At 34.2% G+C, this 15,170-nt stretch overlaps 1 protein-coding gene across 1 annotated transcript in view; it reads left to right on the plus strand.

Annotated features, from left to right (window-relative positions):
• The first annotated feature begins 512 nt into the window (after positions 1-512).
• LOC123558536 (glycine receptor subunit alpha-3-like) overlaps positions 513-15,170 on the plus strand; it is a 32,336-nt gene continuing 17,678 nt past the window's right edge. Inside the window, exons 1-9 of the mRNA XM_053544690.1 lie at positions 513-520; positions 1,173-1,237; positions 2,904-2,980; positions 5,227-5,453; positions 6,295-6,377; positions 7,308-7,439; positions 8,231-8,460; positions 10,588-10,804; positions 14,393-14,419. Of these exons, the coding sequence (XP_053400665.1) occupies positions 513-520; positions 1,173-1,237; positions 2,904-2,980; positions 5,227-5,453; positions 6,295-6,377; positions 7,308-7,439; positions 8,231-8,460; positions 10,588-10,804; positions 14,393-14,419 (1,066 nt within the window). The remainder of the gene's footprint in view (positions 521-1,172; positions 1,238-2,903; positions 2,981-5,226; positions 5,454-6,294; positions 6,378-7,307; positions 7,440-8,230; positions 8,461-10,587; positions 10,805-14,392; positions 14,420-15,170) is intronic.

The following is a 15,170-nucleotide window of genomic DNA, read 5'->3' on the forward strand; positions in this document are numbered from 1 at the left end:
CATGATAATGTTGACCTTACAGTATATAAACTTTTTTGCGATGAAGTATTCTTACAGTGAAGTAAGTGTACCACATATTAGTTACCTTTTTTGATAAATATGATGATTTGTAATTCATTACTGTTAATTTTGATAATCAATGATATCATCATGCATTAAGGACATTAACTTGCAATGCATTCTAAACATTCTCCGCACCAATTTGGCTTGTATGGATATATTTTACACTTTCTTGCCATTTATTATATATTGTATGCCCTCATTGACCATTGGGCTTAATGGAATATTGAAAATAAACTGTCAAACTAAAATTGTTGGGTTAACACAACAAACCGTTACTATCAAGTATTTTTCAGATCTAGAGTCTGATTGTATTTGGAATGAAGACGTATCAAGTTATTCTTTGGTTATTTCTCTTTGCTCTTGGACTTAAAACTGTTGTTGGGAGCACTACAAACACTACTGTGTAAGTATCTAAAACTTAAACAATTAATTTGATATAACTATCTAACATGTCTTGGTTTGTTTGTCAGTTAAAACAAAGTGAAGTGTTGAGTAATATAAGAGTAACAATAATTGTCCCTAGAACCGGAATCTGAACAAAGTGACGTGACGGGATATACTGATAATCTTAAGTGTACGCTCATCTTTAGGCATTTTATCAAAACTTCTTCAGTAAGTAAAGAAAACCTTTTTTTTTTTTTAGTGAAATGTATTTCAGTTAGCATTATATCTTATACATGCACACCATAGAAGTTTTCCGTGATATTATGGTTTTGGCTTTAATACTGTGTTGTCTCAGGTAACATTATATGATATTCGCGAAGGATTTAAAGTCGGTACTACTTGCGATCAAGGCATCACAGGAGTTCAAGACTCTCGTAAATATTAAAATTTATTATCGTCCAAAGTTTAGGCAAATAATTATAAGCTCTAATTCTTAACTGGTATCAAATCGCAAAAATAAAAGTCACGCGAAAATAACTAAATTTTCAGTTACTTATGGTTTTGTTTATCCTGAGACTTGTCTAGGATTACGATTTAAAAATGAATGCCATTGTTTTTTTTTTTTTGTTTTTTTTTTAATTAATCCTCTAACAGATACTCATATTTTTATCAGGATTAAAACTTACGTCATTAAATTTGTACGAATTATTATAATTTGATTCCAGGTCCACGCTTTTAGAAAGCATATTTGACGGTTATGACAAAAAGCTTCCGCCTAATAGTGATAAAGGTGAGTATTTAGCACATAATGACAAAGACAAATATTAAACATATGATGACAAAGACAAATAAGAACCATGTAATGATAGATGTAACTATTAAGTAGATGATGACAATGATAAATATGTAGCATGTAATGAGAAAGAAAATATTAAACGTACACTGATAAAGATAAATATAAAACATAATTATGATGACAAAGACAAATATTAAGCATATTACGACAAAGGTAACTATTAAGCATATAATGACAAATTAAATACGAGTATTAACCATTTAGTTTCAAACGTAACTGTTAGCATTTAATGTCAAAGGTAACTGTTAGCATATAATGTCAAAGGTAACCGTTAATCATATTATGTCAAAGGTAACTCGAAAGCATATAATGTCAAAGGTAACAGTTAAGGATATAAGTCAAAGGCAACCGTTGAAGTATATAAGTCAAGGGCAACTGTTAAGTCAAGGGAAACTGTTAAGCATATAAGTCAACGGCAACTGTTAAGCATATTGGTCAAGGGCAACTGTTAAAGCATATAGGTCAAGGGCAACTGTTAAAGCATATAAGTCAAGGGCAACTGTTAAGCATATAAGTCAAGGACAACTGTTAAGCATATAAGTCAAGGGCAACTGTTAAGCAAACAAGTCAAGGGCAACTGTTAAGCATATAAGTCAACGGCCACTGTTAAGCATATAAGTCAAGGACAACTGTTAAGCATATAAGTCAAGGGCAACTGTTAAGCATATAAGTCAACGGCAACTGTTAAGCATATAAGTCAAGGGCATCTGTTAAGCATATAAGTCAAGGGCAACTGTAAAGCATATAAGTCAAGGGCAACTGTTAAGCATATAAGTCAACGGCAACTGTTAAGCCTATAAGTCAAGGGCAACTGTTAAAGCATATAAGTCAAGGGCAACTGTTAAAGCATATAAGTCAAGGGCAACTGATAAAGCATATAATCTCAAGGGCAACTGTTAAGCATATAAGTCAAGGGCAACTGTTAAGCAAATAAGTCAACGGCCACTGTTAAGCATATAAGTCAACGGCAACTGTTAAGCATATAAGTTAACGGCATCTGTTATGCATATAAGTCAACGGCAACTGTTAAGCATATAAGTCAAGGGCAACTGTTAAGCATATAAGTCAAGGGCAACTGTTAAGCCTATAAGTCAACGGCAACTGTGAAGCATATAAGTCAACGGCAACTGTTAAAGCATATAAAGACAAAAATAAATATTAAGCATGTAATATCAAAGGTAACTGTAAGGTATATAATGTCAAAGAGAAAAGTAAAGAATATAATGACAAAGGTAAGTGTTATGTATATAATGACACATGTTAGTATTAAGGATAAACTAACAAAGATAAATATTAAGCTTAATATAATGAGAAAGTTGAATATTAAGAATATACTACATATTTGTTTTGATAAGTAAAAGACTTTACCCATTCAACAGAAAGCTTTTCTGATGTGGGCAAGACATACAATGATTATTCATTTAAGGTCATATGATGGTATATTTAAGTTTTCTGCTACACAAATATGTCCCGATATCTGGCGTGTCTTGAAATGCCTATCAAAATGATTATAATTCCATTTGAAAATTATATAATTGGGCAACTTGAACCGTGTTAAAACTATTTACTTATCATATGTAATAGTTATGTATCATTTCAGATGGCATAGAAAAGCAAGTACAGGTGACAGTTAACATGTACATTAACTCCATGTTTTCCATCAGTGAGATGAATATGGTATATATATTTTTATCCCCCGCCGATGAAATCGGGAGGGGGGTATTGAAATGGCGTTGTCCGTCCGTCAGTCCGTCCGTCCGTCCGTCCGCAGCCATTTCTCAGTAACTAGCAGGTAGAATTTCATAAAACTTGAAATAAACATGAACCAACATACTGCGATGATGCCCGTCAAGTTTTTTTTGATTGGTCAATTTCCCTTAGAGTTATTGCCCTTGATTTAATGAAAAATGTCCAAAAATGTCCGTCCGCAGCCATTTCTCAGTAACTATCAGGTAGAATTTCATAAAACTTGACATAAACAAACACCAGCATACTGCGATGATGCCCGTCAAATATTTTATCAGATTGGTCAATTTCCCTTTGAGTTATTGCCCTTCATTTAATGAAAAATCTACATCTGCAGCCATTTCTCAGTAACAAGCTGGTAGAATTTCATGAAACTTGAAATAAATATGAATCAACATACTTCGATGATGCCGGTCATTTTTTTTTCAATTGGTCAATTTTCCTTACAGTTATTGCCCTTTAATTGTTTAAAAATCTACATATTTGTACATAACAGACCAACCCATTGGTAGAATTTCATTAAACTTCTTTCATTCTTTTTCATGAACATTTAGATAAACATGTGAAGTTTTGTATCCACACTTGGTCACCACCTTGACTTGGTCACCCCCCCCACCCTCCCAAAAAAAACCCCAAATCATTGCTTTTTATTTTTTTTTTTCAAACCTTCCATGAATATTTATTAGCATGCAGAGTTGTACAATTCCCCCACCTCACTCTCCACTTTGTCTTGCCCACCACCCCGATTATGCGTCCCCATCCCCCACCCAGTTTTATTTTTTTTATTTTTAATTTTCCATCAAATATTTATAAACAACAGGTGAAATGTTTTACCCTCACCCGGTCACCCCCGCTGCCCCCCACCCCCCTCTCCGCTGCCCCCTCCCCCCCCCCTGCCCCCAAAAAAGCATTCATTTTCTGTTAAAATGATTTTGACTAATGAAATTATTTGCTTCTTATTTTTTTACCATTCCTCACCTCAAGCCCTTTCGGTGGGGGATACCAGTTCATCGGATTTCCTTGTTATTAATTATATAATTTTTACTTCTTCTTATATGAATAATACCTTTATATTCGTTGTCTGTGTTATAGCGCATTAAAGTTTGTACTAAGAATCAAAAATGTTCCACTGATTTATAGTTATTATCTATATGAAATTATTTGAGCCGATCCATGAGAAAACCATCATTGTGGCTTTGCGACCAGCATGGATCAAGACCAGCCTGCGCATCCGCACAACCTGGTCCGGATACATACTGTTCGCTAATGGTTTCTCTAATTGCAATAGACTCTGAAAGCGAACAGCATGGATCCTGACCAGACTGCGCGGATGCGCAGGCTGGTCTGGATCCATGCTGGTCGCAAACGCACTATGTTGGTTTTCTCATGGCATGGCTCATTTATTAATTATTGACCGATCATATTAACCGCTGGTCCATAGCTTGTTCTATAAACTGGTATATAGTTCACCGCAAATTTTGTTTCTGGTCTTAAGACAAAACTTGAAGACAAATATGAAACTATTTGCCCGTTTTTTAATATTTCCCGGCAGGCAAATATAGAAGTGGGTGGCACAGCATATATATACCCCAAGCTTTTTCTCCTTCCCACTTAACCAATATATATATGACGTTACATGTAAAAGTTAAGGGTTGGAACAGGAGTGTTTCTGACTTTTCTAATGGGGCGTATCGTATAAGCGTAATAAAGTTATAGAAGAATTCCGTATCTAGATTCGCTTTAAAAGATAACAATCAGCTTGATTCATTTTTAAAAGAATACATTTATTATTAAACATTTACACCATGTTCACACGATTTATTACATGCCATAACCGTTCGTACAATGCTTAAACAATTTGCGTTTGAAAACTTAAACTAAAAGCCATTTATCAATTTTGTTAAAACACGCCACTCCAATAACATTAGTTATTCTGTGTGATATCAATAGTCCACTGTTTCAACCCCTTTTTATTGTCAGAAAAAAGAATCACTTTATCTTATGAAGAATTTACTACCTTTGTTTATATCAGCGATTAATCAGTTAGAAAATAAAAAATATGTAGAAATTAATACAAATATGTTGTCTTTTATAATGATTTAATGTAAAAAACGTGTCTCATAAATTTTGTTAGTACATAAAACATTTGTCCTTGCTTTGTGTTTGATTGTATCCAGGATTATTCAATGAGCGTGTTCCTCAGGGAGCGCTGGATAGACGATCGTTTGCGATATGATGACACACTCAACATTACACGACTTATTCTGGATAATACGCTTTTTGAGAGTGTATGGATGCCAGACATGTACATTTTGAATGAGAAAAAGTCCGACTACCATGAAGTTATGGTCAGCAATAAACTGATACATATCTACCCGGACGGTACCATTCAGCATAGTGCTAGGTAGTCTTCTTACAGATTTTATTCACAACTTTCAAAACAGCAAAGAAGGACATACAACAAACACTTTTTGTTTCACACAAATGTTACAATTTTGGCTTTTCATAGTTTATAACTTGTAGGGTGACTGGAACATTTTCATGCCTGATGCACTTACAGAAAGTATGAACATTTCGATAAAATTTAAAACGAGTCCAGTTCGAGGTTAAAATATCGTAACTGATTTTTTTTCAAACTGAGTGAGTTACGGTAGTTTGTATTCAGTCCTACGTTTTTTTTTCAAACTGAGTGAGTTACGGTAGTTTGTATTCAGTCCTACGTTAAAACGTAGGACTGAATACAAACTACTGTAACTCAAAACGTAGGACTGAATACAAACTACCGTAACTCACTCAGTTTGAAAAAAATATAGCTTATCCACGGAAGAGTTATACTATTTTCTGCAATGTCACAAATAATCAGAAATATTCTGATTTGGGTTCTTTCATAGTACCGTTATATGTAAATAATGTTTTTCAATGAAACTGATGTACCTATGTGTCGTGCCATGGGAAAACCAACATAGTGGCTTTGCGACCAGCATGGATCCTGACCAGCCTGCGCATCCGCGCAGTCTGGTCAGAATCCATGCTGTTCGTTTTCAAAGCCTATTGCAATTAGAGAAACTGTTAGCGAACAGCATGGATCCTGACCAGCCTGCGCATAATCCTGACCAGACTGCGCGGATGCGCAGGCTGGTCTGGATCCATGCTGGTCGCAAAGCCACTATGTTGGTTTTCCCATGGCACGGCTCAATTATGTCTGTTACTATTTTAGCATATTTTAACTAGTTTATAACTTGTAGGGTGACTGGAACATTTTCATGCCTGATGCACTTACAGAAATATCCATTCGATACACAGTACTGCAAATTTGAAGTTGAAAGTTGTAAGTACCCCCATAAGACAGTTTGTTTGAATGTAAGTAGAAATAGTTACAGTAACTACTATGAAAATGTCTTTTTGTAGGAATTTTTCCTTTCCGTTGGAATTTGATATTAATGAATAATGTTACCATGAAATTTACGAAAATTGACCCCCCCACCCCCGCACAAAAATTGATGATTCTACAGTATCATAAGACAATCGTTTATCAAAAACACACTGTTTATATAAAAAAATAAATTCACAACCTTTTCTATACTTTTAAAGTCCCATAAGGCTTTAAATTTAGTATTGAAAAACAGATAATTAAGCTGTCTTTCATAATTACATGGTTCAAAAGGCATTGCTTGAGATGCTGCACAGGAACTTATACATTTAGAGCGGTAACGGTGGGTAGTCAAAACAATGTATTCAATAAAACTTTGTAATATGTTTATCAATATTCAAACCTTTGACAGATACTAGGGAAAGCAGTTACTGAAAATAGGACTTCACAAGAAAATGAAAATATTTAATGTTCATAATAAAAGATGTGGCAGCCGCATTATGAACAAAGGCATTAAGGGCTTTTAAAGTTTTACTTCAGGGATATTTTATATGTGATTTTAGTTAAATCTCCATACACGTCATATTTTACAGTATGCGATTTATTTGTCACATACATTGATTTGCCAGAGGAACATTTTGAGTGTTTTTTCCAGTTGCTCAAAATGAGTTAATAGCCGAACCATGAAAAACCTTGTGACCTAATATTTCATTATGTGTCTGAGAAAACAACAGTAACTACCTACGTACATTTGCATCATGCTAATACAAATAAATGTTGGGATAATTTATGTTTTTTTTTCTAGTAAGTGTTCGGGTATTACAAAATAACAACAACAACAAAAAACAACAAACAAACAAGAACTAATAAGTACTTTGCATATTTTAGACGGACACAGTACAGAGGATTTGAGGTTCATCTGGAGCGAGAACGCTGTATCGATGGCCAAAGATATAGAGTTTCCACAGTTTTCAATCACTGAGATCAAATCCAACAGCTGTGAAAAGGATTACTATGGAAGTAAGTAGTTTCGATTTTGAATCAAACTAGGGTTATGAAATAATCCAGCATACTAATAAACTTTGATAATGTGGCTATTGAGTCCAATAAGTCCAGGGTCGTTCAAAGATAATCCGTCATAAAATTATGTTAGGGCTATATTGCAAAGTAATTATTAGTTACCTGTATTGGAAAATAATCAGTGTCTATTGTATCGGGGTCAACTGCCACATTATCTAAGCTTATTAATAGGCAAGGCTAATTGTATATATATACAACGGTTGAATAAATATGTATTTCGTTTTGATTGTGTTGGGTTTAGAATCACAACGTCAAAATTTAAGTCTTTTCCAGCTTTTGATGGTGGATGAAGACCCCAGGTATCCCTTTTGGACATGAAAAAGTTAGTACCTAGGTAGAACCACCGACTTTCGGTGAGCCAGCTAGCACAGAATTTTACACCACATTCCAAGCGATGTTTTGAACCATTTAGCGCCAAACTCGGCAACGGACGTCACCAATTAAATATGTAAATTCTAAACGTGCTGCAGGTTAAACTAATTCATATTGTTGCCAGCCTAGAGGACACTTGTTTTATTAACACAATTTCAATTTCAAAGGCGTTTTATATAACTTTATTTTGGTTTCGCAACTTCGTATCTCTGTTGGTGCAACCATGTCAGTATTTGGTAAACTGTCCGTCAAATTTAAATTTCGGATGTTTCTTGCTTAGATTTTTTAAACTACTTATTTTATGTCTAACTGCCCATCTGTTAGAAATACATTGGCACATTATTTGTTTTTCTTTTCAGTCATATACCCCTGTATTGGTGTGACTATTGTCTTGGAAAGGAACTATGCCTACTATATCATACAAATCTACGTACCGTGTTTCCTTATTGTAATGCTTTCGTGGGTCAGTTTTTGGTTGGATCCAACATCTGTCCCCGCTAGAATATCACTTGGTCTTTTGACTGTCCTCACCATGACCACACAGAGCTCAGGTGCAAGAGCAAATCTTCCACGTGTTTCGTATGTTAAGGTTAGACCGCAGTTATTACTTTCAAGAATTAAAAATGTGTCATATTCTCATGCAGTCACATGCTTTATATGCAAACTACTAGTAGTTAAAGTTGAATAATGCTAGTTGTTGTTTGTTTTATTTGTTACGCACCGCTTTTTAACAGTATTACAGTTACGTTACGGCGGCCTGTAAAGCTGAAATTTGAAGCATACGCATGTCTTGTCACAAGTAGTCAAACTCTAATTAGTCAGTACGTTTCTTAATTTCCTCATACCCTTTCTCAATAGTATCATGTTTTCTTCTAATCTACTGCGTTTCTGTATGTACATATTTGTAACATTCTATCAAAATCTGCATGCTCCTATCGCATGCTAGACAAAATTGGTGGTGTAAGCATTTATGCCTAGGGAAAAGAACCTGAAAGTAGCGAAATGGAGTAATTTCAAAGGGTTGTATTAAATGATATAATATAAAAGTTGACAACATTTTTGTCTTTTTATGTAGTACCGACACAGTTCTCTTTTATAAGTCTCAGAAAGTCTGGCATTCTGAAAATGTCGAAGTAACGTTTATAGGTAATTTATATGAAATACAGAGCAACCAGAATTAGTGTAATGATGCCTTAACCCAACCGGTGTCATGGAATTTGTCTCAGCAAGAGGTCAGCTTCTCCATATGAATCAGTAAGACGTTGAGAACGACATGACATTCAATGTTGTTTTCTTCAATTCATCACGGAGAACATATGCCTTGCACGGTGATAGAACTCTCGGCCCTTTACCGTTGATTCTGCGCTCTCCCTATTGAGGCAGACGGGCGGGCTGACCATTGACCAATGATATTTAATTTATTCCATGTCAAAGTCCGAAAAATGTTGAGAATTATCCAGCTGAACATCTACTCATTTACATACAAATTACATGTATATTTAGTGGACTATGTAAATATGTGTCTTATTACAAAAGCATACTACAGTATATTTGTCTTTCATAAGATTCCTTTCAAGGCAATTGATGTTTTCGCGACAACCTGTCTTACATTCGTGTTCCTTTCAAGCCAGTTTATCCTGTTAGGTTACATTCTACAATAGTCGCACGTTTATTATAAAATCATTTTACCATTTTGTAAATATTGTATATATATATAGAGAGAGAGAGCACGCTAACTTGTATGACCTTTATCGTTATTATGATATCGGCAATAATTGTTTGACAACAAGTAAAGTTATCTAGTTTTTACTACTTTTTACTTAAGGTATTAGATCACTAATAGAGAATCTCCTTTTTGAAGAGTATTTAATTCCTACCATGAACCTGCTTTTACTGCAATTCTTAGAGGGGCGTAGGTTCAAGCCCTACTGGGACCATTTTTTTTTCTTTATTTTCCTTTTTTACTAGTAAGTTTTTACTTCTTTCAAGACTTATTATTGATTTTTTGTACAAAAATGGAAAAGATGAATCTTATAAGTGATTTTTTTGGTGTTCAAAGAGAATTTACTACTTAAACAGAAGGGGCAGAGTTACACATCTTTAAAAATATTGAGTTATGCACGGCGAAAGTTCTCCATTTTGCTTTCACTCTTAGATTATATATTGTGGTAGAAATTTAGGCAGGTTTTACGTCTTCCCTAAGGTTATTTTTAAATGGAGTAAGCAAAATTCAAAACAGAAACTCATCATTCGACCTTATTTTTTCAATGTTGAAGTATGAATTCTGTCTCATTAAATCCGTTTACTCGAGGCACCATAGAAAAAATGTTATTAACATTTTTAGTTTGTGTTTTATAATTGGTTACCAATAATTTAATGTTTCTTCTATTGAAATTAATGGTAAAATGAGTTCTCTGCAAACGTTTTAGATAGTGGCTATCACTTTGAAATTTGTCTCTACTTGAGCTTGAGGAGATACCATAAGTTATTCAAAATTTTAAAAAAACGGCACGGTAAAAGTTGTTTAAAATTTGCAAAATAGTGCAAAACACGGTTACCTTTCAGAATATACCAAGCAAAGGCCATTTTGTAAACATTACTATTAGTGACCTAATACCTTAAAAGGCAGTTGATGTTCACATAAAAACATTTGCATTCCTATCAAAGCAGTTGATTTTTACATAGCAACTTGTCTTACTTGTGTTATTCTTTCAAGGCAATTGATGTGTACATGGCAACCTGTCTTACATTCGTTTTCCTTGCACTGCTAGAGTTTGCTTTTGTCAATATGTTGACAAGGGGTGATCCTGAACGACCAAAGGACGAGAGAAGAGATAAAGAGAAGAAAGAAAGCAAACTCACAACGATTGGTTCTCGAAAGAGCATAAAGGTTTGCCCTGAAGTTCAGTCTAACGACGAAGCGCAGTCTGTACGTATTTGCAATTAGAATTGTTCCATTATTTTTCAATTTATAGAAATCGATATAGCTACTGTTTTTCAGATTTATCTTAACGTTTGTGTGTCGTTATTGATAATTTCCACGACAACGAACTTGTACAATATCACCAAGAGGAAAGTTTTATCTATGTTATTTACGTGATTTTCAAGTATTAATGAATTTCTATATTTTAAAAGTATGAATGCACCATTTTCATTCTTTTAATAATAATAATAATTTAATAATATTTTAATCATTCAAATCCTGAGATCATATAGCTAATTAAAATCGCATTTACTTCTTTAGGATACGGATTCTATGACATCCACCAGAACAGGAAGAAATATGTTCCTTAGGCGGCTTACCGAGAGCTTGAATCCAAGAGTAGTTGATAAGATATCCAGAGTTCTCTTCCCTCTTACATTTGCAATCTTCAATCTTGTCTATTGGATCCACTACTTTTTCTTTGATAAGCGTTTTGAAGAGGAGTAGCCTAAAACTGATATGCATGAAGAGGAGATGAGAATCACCAGCCTTTATAAAAATGATGATGTAGTAATAAACTGTGGTTTAACTTTTGTATTGACATGTAAAAATAAGAAATAGGTTATTACAAACAGACTAAAACTAACAGTTAAGTTAAATGGACTTTTTGCCAGCGACGAAATAGTCGGGAAATCATAATGTTGTTGTTTCCTCTCGTCAAGCTGTTCTCTTTTCTTATAACGTTTAACATTTTCATATTAACATTCTTCTATGTGCACTTTTAATAAAAGTAAAGCACTGTTCCGGCGAATTATGGGGGATTATATAAACGGATAAAATGCAATGTTTAACAGGTCTATAAGTTATTTCAAAATTCAAGTTACATCAATTTCTTTGAAAACAAATTGTATGCTAGTCTAAATGTTTTGTGTAACTAACCGCTCTAGGACGCTGTGCTTGTTTCAATCTTAATTTAGGGTCTGAGCCCAAAATTTGCAGCATAATTAGAGTCACTGTGATTTGAATTTACTTTTTTGGCTCAACATTCTTTCAAACAAACAATAAAACTTGAAAATAAAATAGAAATGTTTTCAAGATGTTTCGCATAAAGACATGTGCAAGACAAAACGCTACAATGCACCTCAGATCCATTTAACAAGTAAATATTTCGGTTGATTCTTTCTATTTAGACCAGTTTTCAAGCATACTTCTGCGGAGATTTTCAAATTTTGTATTCAAAAATATGTTGGTTTGTTGTGTTGGGATATTTTCAAATCAATCATTATGTGGCCAAATATAGCGGTTTTGCAGCTATAATGGTTGGCAATAACACGACAGGCAACAATCGACCTTCAGCAATGAACCTGGATAGCTTTCTCACACGAACTATTTCTACATAAAAACCATCAGGCTGAGAGACAATCGATTCTTAGCAAGTCAGTAATCTCAACCATTTATAGTGTATGACAATACGCAATCCGAAACGGTTTAAAAGTCATAAAGATGTTCGGTCAAACACCTAAAGTCGCATATTTTTTATATATATTTAGGGCAATGCACGTTTAATTTGGATATATAAAACAGAAAAAGTGGAAACTCCACAGGTCGCTAAACATGACAAAAACAAAAATGTTGCGGGCTTGGTTTGATTGAACCTGTTCATGGACAGTAGTGGAAAGGATGTTGCCGTCCACGCCCTCTAGCCACGGGTTGAGCATAACTCTACATTTACACATGCTACAAGTACAAAAATCAATTAAGAGACATCCGCAGATGTGTTCATACGGCGATGCACATGGAAGCTTTAATGATGCACTAACGTGTAATTCCATGAAAAGCGGCCTATAGTTCCCAGTTAAAATAATGGGTTTGCCCTAAACGAGAAAACAATGGGCAGAACTAAACAAACTAGAATTTAGAAAGAGGATCTGATGTTATGGAGCCTGCATATCACAGGAACTACCAAAATACAAAATTAAAAAGCAGACACCGTATCCAAGGGGTGATCATACAATACCCAAAGCTATGAATGCTGGAAATTGGAACCATCCTGGCCAAAATGGTCAAGCTGAGATACTAAACAGTACCAAACAACACGACATAAAAGTCGTGTTGAACGATCTGATAAAAGTCTGCAAAAGCCCAAAGGAATATAAGTGACGAAGATCGAAGGTCTAGGCCACCAGTATATCGCAAGGACCTCTGAAGAACAAACATGAAATGTGCATAACGTTGCTCTTCTTGTTGAAAAAATCATGCAAAGACTAAATGTATCGTTTGTATTGTTGATGACTTTGATATGCTGGTGCAATTACAATCACCATGCATTCTGTTGATCAACGATACCACCAAAATCCCAAAAGCATGTATTCAATGTTTTCAAACGATAATTTTATTTCTCTGTAATAATTTCTATGTAATATGTACTCGTAAGTGTTTCTGTGGTTACAAGAAGTTATTTTGAGTATTATCGAGTTGACATGTTCCAATGCATAATATATATATTAAGTGAGAAGTTAGATAACAACGTACCGATTAATACTTCCCATCTTTTATTTAATTCGTTAATAAATTCAATGTTAAAGGACACTCGTGTAATATTATCTTTATATTGGCTTTTTCGCGTGATAACAAGCACATAATATTACAGAGCTGTCTGAAAAATTGCAGGGATAGGTTAAGGCATATGTGGTTTGTATACTTGTAGCATGCATAAATGTTGAGTTCTGCTCAACCCGGCGCTAGAGGACGTGGACGGTAGCATGCATTTCCACTACCGTCCATGAACAGGCGCAATTAAACTGTGCCTGTCACATTTGCATTTTTATCGTATCGAGCGTCCTTTGGGGTTTCCACTTTTTCTATTTTGATCGTATTACCAGTGACTTATGTAATAAAATATTTATTTGCCTCTCACTCTAATGCGAGATATCTCTCTGAAAACATGTTTACCTTGTCTAATTGTTTACTTCATTGTTTACGACAAATGGTGTTTTATAATGCTTTAATTATAGGGGAGTTTTGCAAAATATGGAATTTCAGCCACGGGGGATGATTTGAATGAAAACCGCGTAAAGTTTCCAATATTTCTGTAATGCATTAAAAGCTCTTTACCTTTTAAGTTGTCAGAATTCTAAAACGTTGTTAACAATAAATGAACTGTTCTTTAATATCCTTCCTCTGAGAAATAAAAAACTCGTCGTATTTCAGACTCGATTACAGCTGATATTGTTAGTGATTAACAACCTGTCTGCAGGATGCACAATACAGAATGCATCATACATATAGCTGTGATGTTGTCAACACATGCATCAACGAATAGTGTCTGTCATGTTGCTTTTTTATAAAGAATAAAGACTGACAACTATATATAGTTAACAGGAGATATTGATATGACTATCATGTTGCAAATTGTTAGATCTTTTAGAAATCTCAGGGGCTTGTTTCTGTGATTTAACCGCTGATATCATTTGTAATTTGTGGACAGCAAAACAACATGTCAACATTCGTTAATATATGTTAGCTTTTGCGAGGAGAAGTAATTATTAAAGAGTGTCACTGTTTGTTTTTATTTGTTTATTCCAACTGGATAATATAGTAATAGTAAATTATTCAGGAACAAAAAGTAAGTCTAAATCTGTATTGTGTAACGTTACTTGGTCATACCATACTTATGATTAAGTGTTACCATACTTATGATTAAGTGTTACCATACTTATGTTTAAGTGTTACCATACTTATGATTAAGTGTTACCATACTTATGTTTAAGTGTTACCATACTTATGATTAAGTGTTACCATACTTATGATTAAGTGTATGTAATGAGCCATTGCAATTTCTGTAATGGAAAAAAAATAGTACAAACTTTTAATGTATTATTAAAATCATAAAGTTATCTGTAATAACAACTTTTGAAATGGCGCAACTTTTTACTTTTAGATTTTTTTCAATGTATCTAAAAGCTAAAACAAAATATGATTTTTATTTAATTCTAGCATGCGACCGATATTTTGGAATGGTTCCGACATTATCGTAACGTACTAACGGCTTACAGCGTACTCGTTACAAATTGTGGGTAAAGGAGCGAATAATAACCCGTTTCATTTACATTCCTCTCTCACTTTTTATTAAGGGCAATGTTAAGGTGGAGTGCGACCTTTAAAAATTTTTTTAATACATCTATGAAAAATTAACGAAAGAAAATTGAGGATATTTCTGATTTATTCCCGTTTTCCGTTTGGCTCTTATTTAAGCCACATTTGTTTGGTGCGCTGTCAAACTTGGCCACTAACGGCACTTTTTGGGTGTCATTTCTTGGCGTCATTTTCATTGTTTCTGTAAGGTTTTCAGCATATCCCTATTTCAGTTGGAAGCG

Source organism: Mercenaria mercenaria, chromosome 5 (genome assembly GCF_021730395.1).
Source record: "Mercenaria mercenaria strain notata chromosome 5, MADL_Memer_1, whole genome shotgun sequence".
Lineage (NCBI taxonomy): Eukaryota > Metazoa > Mollusca > Bivalvia > Venerida > Veneridae > Mercenaria > Mercenaria mercenaria.